The sequence below is a fragment of the Arachis hypogaea genome, chromosome 6 (genome assembly GCF_003086295.3).
Source record: "Arachis hypogaea cultivar Tifrunner chromosome 6, arahy.Tifrunner.gnm2.J5K5, whole genome shotgun sequence".
Taxonomy (NCBI): Eukaryota; Viridiplantae; Streptophyta; class Magnoliopsida; order Fabales; family Fabaceae; genus Arachis; species Arachis hypogaea.
Window position 1 is genome coordinate 105,373,661 of NC_092041.1, and position 10,655 is coordinate 105,384,315.

At 37.1% G+C, this 10,655-nt stretch overlaps 1 protein-coding gene across 3 annotated transcripts; it reads right to left on the reverse strand.

Annotated features, from left to right (window-relative positions):
- Positions 1 to 184: 184 nt before the first annotated feature.
- Positions 185 to 9,631, reverse strand: LOC112697322 (eukaryotic translation initiation factor 4G). 3 transcript variants are annotated; one of them, XM_025750450.3, is made up of 10 exons: positions 9,385 to 9,631; positions 8,963 to 9,226; positions 8,256 to 8,386; positions 7,921 to 8,070; positions 7,712 to 7,779; positions 7,541 to 7,597; positions 5,922 to 7,271; positions 2,947 to 5,834; positions 918 to 1,112; positions 185 to 831 (listed from the first exon to the last, which is right to left on the reverse strand). In XM_025750450.3, the coding sequence occupies exons 2-10, from the start codon at positions 9,115 to 9,117 to the stop codon at positions 501 to 503; spliced, it is 5,325 nt and encodes a 1,774-aa protein (XP_025606235.1). In that variant the 5' UTR covers positions 9,118 to 9,226; positions 9,385 to 9,631; the 3' UTR covers positions 185 to 500. The 3 variants fall into 3 exon arrangements, with proteins under 3 accessions (XP_025606235.1, XP_072053620.1, XP_025606237.1); XM_072197519.1 differs by having other exon boundaries at positions 5,952 to 7,271; positions 9,385 to 9,604; XM_025750452.3 differs by having other exon boundaries at positions 5,952 to 7,271; positions 8,963 to 9,598.
- Positions 9,632 to 10,655: the final 1,024 nt, after the last annotated feature.

Genomic DNA, 10,655 nt, shown 5'->3' on the forward strand with positions numbered 1-10,655 from the left:
TAACCAACCAACCAAGGCTCTCTTTATATTTTGTTAAACTAAATAATATAAATAAATAAATAAATAACATTATTTTTATCTATCTAAATGTATTTAAGTGTAGAAATATCTGGTGTACCAATATTGTTTTTGTTTTCCGAATTTCAATTATGCTTGACCACATGTCCCATTAGCATAAAGGTTCTTTCACAAACTAGAAAACCCTTCGTGTCTATTTATTGATACGATGCAGATCAATGTGTCAGTATATTTCAATAGACTGTTGAGAAAGCAAAACCCACATCGAAGATGACATAACAGCCCAAAATTTCTGCTGCTTCCATGAACCTGCTATATAATTCCAGTGATGTCACAAATAATGACAGAAACCACATTTGCAAAATTCTTCCCACCAACCGGTATGGAGAAAACGTTTTCAGCAAATTTGAGTATCCTATAAACACTAGGCATAAATAATTTTTCCCTCTATTTCAAAAGGATATTATGAGCATCTCTATCCTCTAAATAAAACTCTCTAACTTCCTTGATTTCAAAGGTTCAGGTGGCCTGAAAGTCTCCAACCGCAAGTTGGAGCTTGTCCGGATCTCACTTAAAACATCATCACCTTTCTCCATTTTTATGACCTCCAAGGTATTTCCAAGAACATCAGCTGCGAGTCCTGCTTCTAAGAGACTGCCAGGTTCGTCACCGCCATCATGTATTAACTGCCCAATCTCTTTCAAAGAGACTACATGCTCTGTTACAGCTTTGGCAAAAATGCGGCCAAGAAACTCTGGTGCTTTGGGGGCATCGTTAACTGAATCTTCCAAAGTACTGAGAACAGATTCAAACCTAGCCAAGATAAAAAGGATTCATGAGTAAAATTCTCATCACAATAACAAATCTTCTCTTACCATTCATTATCATATAAAACTAACCCTTTGATGAGCTGGGCTTGACTCAAGATACCATCCTGAGACTTCACAAGGTTGACTAGTAGCTGAGCCAGAAGATCTCTCTCTGTGTTCTTTCTCTCGAAAGAGTCTGTGACCCAAATAGACACCATGGAAGGATGGAAGCTTGGAGAGTTCAAATCTTTCACACACAAAACAACTTCCTTCTCATCCCTAGCACTGAATTGAGCAATTTGCTGTCAGATATTTATGTGATAAAATGACTGAAAATAATTCTACAACCGTAAACAAACTTTAGACAAACTGCTCTCTGACATGGTACAGGAAGTTTCACCACCCATAAAAATTATTAAAAGAATAAAATTAAATCTGCACCATAATAATCTTTCCAGAATCTATAGGAATTAGCACCACAAAACAAATAAATAAAAAATAAAGAAATAGACACTCTTCTAGTGGATTAAAATATGGTTTTCAACATTGTTTTTATACATTTATAATGATTGGCCCGAGGAATTTCTGTTCAATTCTTCCCTAAATATCAGATTTAGAGGTTTAATAATTCAACTGATAACTGGAATTCAACCAGAAGTTAACTGAGATACAACAAAACTAGGGCAAAATACACTCAACTTTGTTGAAATTTGATTAAATTCAACCCAACTCCCCTATATTCTAAAACCATACATTGATCTCCCCTAAAGATTTAGGTAACATTATATCTAATACCCTTGTATTGTATAACACTAACCTCTCAGAAGAATCCCAAATACTACCCAATCTCCCATTAAATAAACTACTGGACTGAACTCAAGTATGAAGTTTAGAAAGTGTAGCATTGGTTATCTAAGGGGGAATTTAATATCTTCAACTGCTCCCCCCCCCCCCCCCCCAAAAAAAAAAAAAAAAAAATATACTAAGAGAAAGTGGACACAAATTACACAGTAAGTCAGTAATAGAAACTTGACGGATTCAGGGTAAAACATATAATATATTCAAATGACACAACATTGTAAAACATATCAGTTGGACAAAGATTTCACAGGTATTATACTAATGTGGACAATTAATTCTCTTCAAAGTATCAAATACCCATAACTGGCTAGAAATGTCGTAAAATATATGGTTGTTAAATCAGTAATAAGACAAATATTATATCAGACACATCACACTGGTAGGGATACCGCAACAAGACATTGTGGATCATGAGACAAAAATTGCATAACATGTTCTAATAACTGTAACATGGTTGTTAAATCAGTAATAAGTAACCCATTCACACAACCATTATATCCCACTGAGCCAGCAAATATTTTAAAGGAAATAGCATTTCAAAAGCTATGAATCTCAGGTCTAGCATGTATGACCTACCCGCCATATTTCTTTGGTTTAACACATCCAGAAGGAACTTAACCTCCTTTTCTCCCTTTTTTTTTTCCCTTTTCAACAAACCGGCTTCCCCCCATCCATGCCAGCCTATCTCTCTCAACTAGAATAAGTTACTCGCAACTTACAATGTTCAGTTCAAAAACTACCTTATGCACTACCATATGCACAGTTCATGCACAAAATCTTATCCAATATCAACTTACCATCCTGTACATTTATACAGGTATAGATGTAATATTGACAATACTAATTAAATACTCTATCCACAACTCCACATTTATAAATATCAGAAACTACACTTCAATTTCTGCACTAGCTTTATCCAGCAGTCAATATTTTTTTTAAAAAAAGTTCACCATTCTAACACTTGAGAAGTATCATCATACGCCCATATACATGACACCCAAAAGAAATGGCACAAACCATTAATTTGTTTTTAATAATCTTAAGGCAGATAGTTTATATAACTATTATAAATAACATGTTTAAGTGAGAACTGAAAAGATTTCACATAAAGACTCTAGACATGTTCAGCTTACTGACGTTTATACTTCTCCGAAGTATTGAAACTTCTAAAAAAATAATCATGCTATTCAGAAAAATCACAATTCTCCCCGAACTGAAGTGAAAACAAAGTGGAATGAAACAACACAGAAAGCAGTACCTATAATATTCTCTTATTGCTGCCATTGACATGTCTAGCAACCGTTCCCCCGGATAAACCCTTTCTGAAGAAGGAATCTGGGAGACTGCTGTCCCTTGAAGTTGAGAAGGCGAAGTTACAACAGGCATGTCGAAATTCCCATCTGCATTTCTCGGGTCCCTGTTACCGTAATTGATATTTCGCTCTTGGGCACTTGATTGATCAGAAGCTGTTCGCGCAGCAAATCTATCTGGAATATATCTTGATGCTAGGCCCTCCCTAGAACTGTATGGTGAGCCCTCTGCTAAATTAGTATAACCATTAAAACTGGTTGAACTTGAAACTGCAGTTGAACCTCTTAAGGACATTCCTCTAGCAAGACCTCCTTGGGGTCCCAAGGTTATTGAATCATCACCCAATCTTTGACTCATTGGAACTGAGAGAATCCTAGCCTCATGCCTGTCTTCCATTCGAGCATCCTGTGGACCATATCCGCGAATTTGAGAAGGCAGCCCACGTAATCCACCCATCTGAGCAACAGGTGAAGGTAACATAGATGCCCCTCTCAGACCAAAATCTACAGGATTTTTTCTTGCTGGATTATTGCCCAGACCACGACCCAACCTACCTGTTTGGGCCTGCCTCTCTTGGGTAGCATCTCTGTGCACCTCCTCAATCTTCTTTGGACCTTCAACTTTCCTCCTTTGTTGCCATTTGTTCTTTCTTAAATCGATGGCATCTTTCAACATGAACCTCACCCTCGAAGATAAATTCATGTTGTTTGATAATGATTTCATCCTTTCAAAATATACATCTATATGAACCTTGGCTTTGGGATGGTCAATCATCTCCCCAATCGTACTCATGAGCTTGCACAAAGCCTCAATATCTTCTTCATCCGGATCCTGATGCTGACCTAATAACTTCTTGATGCACTCATGCATAATCCTCTCTGTTAACATTTTCTTCTTATACAGTTCTCCTATCAATCTGATATTACCCAGCATGCGTCTTCTTGCCTTTGTCCTTTTCTCTTCCCTTTGTTCATTAGATTGCTTGACCTCACCTTCATCCGCCTTGTTTGCTTCTTCCTGCTCTCTTTCACCCCTCTCAAATTCTTCCTGACACTTGTTCAGTAATAATCTCTTAAAAGTTATCTTCTCATTGTCTTCACTAAAATCAGGCAACTCAGCAGCCAAATGTGAACAGAAATTGGCATACATTTCACAGAAGGTAGGTTCCATCAAAGCCTTCTCAAATATTTGTGAGATGACACCAGTGAGAGTTACTGCATTGTCAATGTTAACTGCTTTTACCTGCTCAAAAAGCTTCTCAAAATTCTGAGGAGTCAATTTATTTAATATAGCTTTCAATTGCCTCTGCTTGGCCTCTTCCACATCTGTCACTTTACCGATTTCATACTTCTTTTCAGCTTTGTGCATCATCTGCAAAGGACTTTGAGGAGGAGAAGGAACCAAAACCCTTTGCTGGAAGCTTGAAGCACGCTGCCACCTTTCACTGTCACAGCTGTTTCTTGGCATTCCTCCCAGATTTCCCATGGATTGCATTGGCCCAGAAAGAATCCCTCCAGCTCCAGCATATGGCAGAGGCGAGCGAGGATTCCTTAATACACCAAAATTGCCTCCTTGAACTGGACGAAATCCTGCATTACCTCCAATACTATCCAAACGCATACCAGAATGAAAAGAATTGGAAACTTTACTCCACTTGTCTTCCTCAGTAATAGCACCTCCACGCCGATCTATCCTAGACATCCCACCAGTCCTATCTATATTCCTTCCAGGAGAAGGATGCGGATCACATGAACTACTAATGTTGGCACTGATCAAAGCCTCCGCAATATCTGCTGTGATTTCAAATCCTTCAGGAAGATCGGTGCACTGCTCTGCAAACTTCAAAAGGAAATCTCGAGAGTACCTCTTCACAATGACTACACATCCATCAATAACCTGTTCAGTTTGATCTGAAACTTCAAGTTTTGGTGAAGACGTGTCAGCAGCATCCTCCCAATCATCAAGTTCAGCCTTATTCTCCCTACATTGCTCACCTGCTATAGCATCTGGCTGAGCAGCATTAGTAGACAACTGCTCCAAACTTCCAGAAGTAGAAACTCTTGCCACTTCTTCTGAGCTAACAACAGCATCTTTCTTCTCTTCAGGTCCCTTGTATGCATTATAAAGATCAGAGGTTGACCCAGCAGCATCTGCTTTCTGAAGAATCTCTTTTCTTTTTTTTTTCGCCTTAGATGTAGTTTTTACCTTATTTTGATCTAAAATTGATCTATCATTAGTATCTGGTGCTGGAAGAAAAACTACACTGCCAGCATTCTCTATACCATCATCGAAATGTTCTGATGTTGTTTCTGGAATATCAGATGAATTCTGGTCTAATGTCGGAGAACTTACAACAGCTTCACTACTAACTGCAATATCATCTCTACTCAAACAAACATCTGTAGAAGAACCCAATGCAGTAGGGTTTTTGTTTACACATTCTGGAATACTTGTAGTTTCATCCAGCTCCCGTTTACATCCTTGAATAGATGATATTTCAGTATTTTCACCCATTTCTGAATCTTTATTCTTTGGAAGTTTATCCAGTTGTGAAAATTCATCTAGCTCATCATTCTTTTTCAAACTATCCGCAGCTTGAGCAACAGGTCCTTCAGCTGAAACATGAGTAGAAGGTTCTACAGCACCATTTCTTTTTGCTTCAGCATGAGGCATACTCAAAAGGGGAGTTGGTAATGTATCTTCAGTCGTTGTTGTGATATCTTCACTGATAACAGCTGCAGAATGGTTTGTTTTAGTTACTACAGTTTCAGAATCCCCAGTAGATCTCTCAACAGCTTGGGAAGACACATATGAAACAGTAGGAGACTGTACAACCTGTGAGGGGTAAAAAGTCAATACCAGAAAGAAAACTAATAAATAAAGAGCCATAAGATGTCTCAAGAACAAAATTCTCTAACATACTGGATGCTGTAATTGGCCTTCCTTCTGTACCTTCTTATTATCTTTCAAAGAATTTGACCTACTCAGAGATTCCTTCCCCTTTTCTTCATTATTAGACACAACTAAAACAGCCTCCTCATTCACAGCAGATGAAGGCTTCATGGGAGCAGCTGTAACCTTAGTATATGCAGCAGATTGTTTTGGCAATGAGCTCAAAACTGAAGAATCACCGGATAACTTAGACTGTTCCAACGAAGCCTCAGAGGAGGTTTCAGAACCTTTTTGTGGCAAAGAGGAGCTAGCATTACCAGACACTACTGAAGCTCTGGCAGGGTCACTCTTTTGGGCAGCAGAAATATTGGAATTGGCAACTGATGAGTCCACAACACCAGACCCACTACTAAGTTTAACAGACACAGAAGTTGCTCCTGTTGAAGATTGTGAGATAGCATTATGCACATCCCGGGAAAATTTTGGATTTGATGATTCAACAATGCCAGGGATATGATTGACAACTTTATTAACAGGTAGTGAACTATGAGAAGATGAATTCATGAAACTAACATTTTGGGGACCCTGGCTCACTGCATAATTAAATCTCAGTGGCTGAGAATTTGGTGTTATCTGACTACTACTAGAGGGTTGATAGAAGGGAGCATGGGATGGATAGTAATTAATAGGATGAGAAACTGGCATTGCAGGTTGAGATTGAGAAGACACACTAGAGTAAGATTTAGCACCGGATGACCCACCATCTGAATACGTGTCTGCCCTTTTATCAAGCCTAAGTTCCTCATGGGTCTCAGGATGAGTTATCTTGACAGGAGTAGTTTTACGAGGAGCAAATTTTCCTCCTTGCTGTGGGGAATATTGTGGGCCAATGCTAATGCCCATGCTACCTAACTGATGGGGCAATTGAGGGACCATTTGAGGAGTAAAACTCATGTTTTGGCTCTGATGAATGAGTCCTTGATGCATCTGATGAGGTTGAAGGCCTGGAACAAAGACCTGCTGCTGCACTTGTGGAGCATTTCCAACTGGCAAAGGCATAGGTAAAGGCATCTGATGAGATGCTGTTGGCATACCCTGAGATTGAATCTGCGGATTCGGACCACCAAACTGTACAGATGCCTGGGGCTGATGATACGTCATTGGCATTGAAATTCCACTTAAAGGAACAACAGAAGGCTTTTGCATCTGGCTTCCAGGAGGCAATGCTGACACCTGCATATCTTTCTTCGCCCTAGTCCCAGCATGAGATTGATCAGTAATACCTGTATCCTTCTTCACAGGGTGCTGCTTTGGAACAGGAGGTGCTGGTGTTGGTGCTGGTGCTGGTGCTGGAGCAGGTTTAAAAGAATCATAGCGGGCCTGAAAGTTACACAACTAGATTTCATGAAAGATAATAATACTTGAATTACCATGAGAACAAGTAAAGCCCATTATCTCAACTTCAAATAGACTGCGTATAAAATCACAGATACACTTCTTTTACTGATTTCATTTCCGAAAATAATAATTTCTAGCCAGAGAAGTCAACAATTAGAATTTCTTACTTTATGGATTAGATGCTGTTAGCAAATTTATATTGTTCTACAAATAACAGGGAAATAAAGGGCAGAAAATAATAAGATGCATACCTGATCACGCTTCTGCTCATCTAAATTGGGTGGAGCTGAGCTTGTGCGAGCAGGAATCTGAATATTATTATAATAGAACATCATCAACTCCTCATGAAATTCCAGGCTTTAAATAATACATAAATAAAGTTTAGAGATACATTAAGTGATACAAAGATAAGAGAAACTTACCGCCATTCCATTCATAAAACCTGGACTAATAGATCCAAATTGGACAGGAAATGCCTTGGATGCATCTCCTAGGGCACAAAACAGTATTCAAAAACACTCTCAGAAGTCACATATAACAAAATTCCCTTCATGTTAAAATGTTATATTTATGAGCATTCAGAAATATTGACTTATTCTATATATATGAACCAACATGGATAACAACATACCCTTAGCAGCGGTTGTCAAAGCAGCTGAATCAGAACTCAAGGTGGGAGGTTGAGAAGTAGGAGCTTTTGGAACAGCTCTGGTTGTCCTCTGAGCATTTGAGGATTCTGATGACTTGACAGTGATATTGGTAACGGGTGCATCAGATCCTCCTATTATTCATCGTGGATGAATAATGTCCATAAAAGACAATCACATTTACCAAACACTCAGTCATGTAACATAACTTTCAGGCCAGATAACATAAGTACATAACTAGTAAATGTACACTTCATTCAAAATAATATCTACCAAAAAAGTATTTTGCAAAATCTGGGGAAATATTGCTAAAACTTACCATGAAATTGAGGCTGTACATGGCTACCATTTGGTGCAGTCCGGGTTGCATAAGTACTATTAGACTCGGTTAGTGCAGAAGGGTTTACCCTAGATTGCCCACCTTGTGCATTATTAGACTTCTTGTTAAAACTAACACAAGTAACAGCCATAAAAAATTATCAGAACATCATTATTCAAAAGAAAAGCAAGAAATGAAAACTAACACCTCTTACATTTTTTGTATCAAATAAGAATTTTATTATAACACAAAATAAGACAAAATGCTAATGAAAACAACCAAAAAAAAAAAAAAAAAAAACAGGGGAAAAGAAAAATCAACAAACACAACTTTATACTCGTTTATCACATCTCAAATAAATGTCCCTCAGGAATGATCATTTGCTTTGCACAAAGTAGAAGTCAAATTGCTAACTTTATCCAAAAAATATGCACGACACTCCCACCAAAACCCCACAAATGGCACATACTACAGCCTGCAACTAATGGTCCGTATTCTGGAAATTGATTCAAGGTTCTAAGGCACTCCCAAATATACTTGTACCAAACTAAGCTTTGTATTGAAAATTCAGCCATAGAACAGTGCAAAAGTGGATGTTACTAAAGAATAAAAATGACGAAAATAAATCATTCCAAATACCCACTATCATCATAAACCAAATCCCCCACCCAAAAAAAAAAGGAACACATTTGCAAACCCTAACTCACCTGCGGTTAGAGGATAGTGACGGAGAAGGTGCGGCACCGCCGCCCCTACCGTATGCACCACCGGAGGAGCCTCGCTGCTGATTGAAGCTGGCAGATCGCCCGGATTTTCGGTACACAGCGTCACTCTTGTCGGATTTTGATTGATTGAAGGACATATATCCCAACCCTTAATTCCTCCAAAAAATTAGCGTTTTCCAAAAAAAAAAAAGAAAAGAAAAGAAAATAGAGAAAAAGAAAGGGGGGATTTTCCTTCCTCAATTTTCCCTGCAACCAAGCAAGCAGATCGACATCATCATCATCGCACACAATCCCACATGAAACAAAACCTAGTTAATCAACATCAACCCATATGCCCAATTCCCAATAAACACAATGCGGTGGAAGAGAAAAAGGAATTAGTTGGAATAGGAGAGTGAGAGAACCTGAAGAGTGTGTTAGGTGTGTGAAAAAACTAGGGTTTTTTATTTTTATGAGTCAGGTGGTTATTGAGATTAGAAATGTGGACTCGGGGAGTCCATACACGACACACAATTACACTGTGCAAAGAGAGAGGTGTATTTGACTCAAACAAGAGTGGACCCCACACACGTAGGTAGAGATGTGTATTGTACGGAAGAGAAAACTCTCTAGTCTTTACTACCACTTCTGCCCGGGAATCCCACAAACTATATTCTATACTTCCGCTTCAGTATACTACTTAGTAATTACAATTTGAAATTAACATTTTAATTTGAAGAGATAAAATTTTATTCTTTTAAGTATTTTTAGATAATAAAAATAAAAGAGATTGAAATTTTTAGAATTTGAAACTAAAATTTAATTATATTTTTTAAAAAATATTATATTTAATTAAGATAAGATAAATATTTTTTTTAAATTTATCTTTCAATCTTCATATTTATCTTATCTTAACTAAATATGATATTTAGATGGGGTAAAGTACTAAATTGGTCTTCTACGTTTGGGCGTAATCCTATTTTGGTCCTTAAAGTTTAAAATGTTCTATTTAAATTTAAAAAAGTTTCATTTAGTTTTAATGTAGTCCCACCGTAAGGTCAAAGTTAAATAATTAACGAAATGTCCTACATGACAGCAGTACAAGAACAAGATCAATAATTTAGAGAATAAATACAAGCTCCAAAAGCACAAAATCAACCGTGTATTTATCAATACATTTTTTAATTATTGTTCTTATAATTTAAATGAAATATTTTCTATAGAACTAAAGAAAATGATAAATAAATGTATTGATACATCCAATATTGATTTTGTACCTCTGAAACGTATACTTATTCTCCATATTATCGACTTTGTTCTTGTATTGTTGTCCTAGAGTATATTTTGTTAATTATTTAATTTTGACCTCACAATGAGACTATATTGAAGCTAAATAAAAATTTTTTGAATTCAAATAGGACACTTTAAATCTTAAGGACCAAAATAGGATTATGCCCAAACGTAGAGGACCAATTTAGTACTTTACCCTATTTAGATATAACTCAATCCAATATATTTTATACTAAATATAATATAAAGACTTAATTTAGTCTCAATTTTTTAAATAGCATTTGAAAAAGAGACCGAGATTGAAAGATAAAAACTGAGAGATTAACACTGAAATAAATCTTAATATTGTGTTTGGTATAAAGTGTACAAGATTAAATTATTATGTCTCACTATTCTATTTAGTTTA

Bases quoted from the DNA above. Each gene is read 5' to 3' on its own strand.
- LOC112697322 (XM_025750450.3), bottom strand. From the start codon at position 9,117: ATGTCCTTCAATCAATCAAAATCCGACAAGAGTGACGCTGTGTACCGA. The intron at 7,780-7,920 runs GTATGTTGTTAT...TTTGTGCCCTAG, and splicing joins TTTGACAACCGCTGCTAAGG to GAGATGCATCCAAGGCATTT. The intron at 832-917 runs GTTAGTTTTATA...TATCTTGGCTAG, and splicing joins CAAGCCCAGCTCATCAAAGG to GTTTGAATCTGTTCTCAGTA.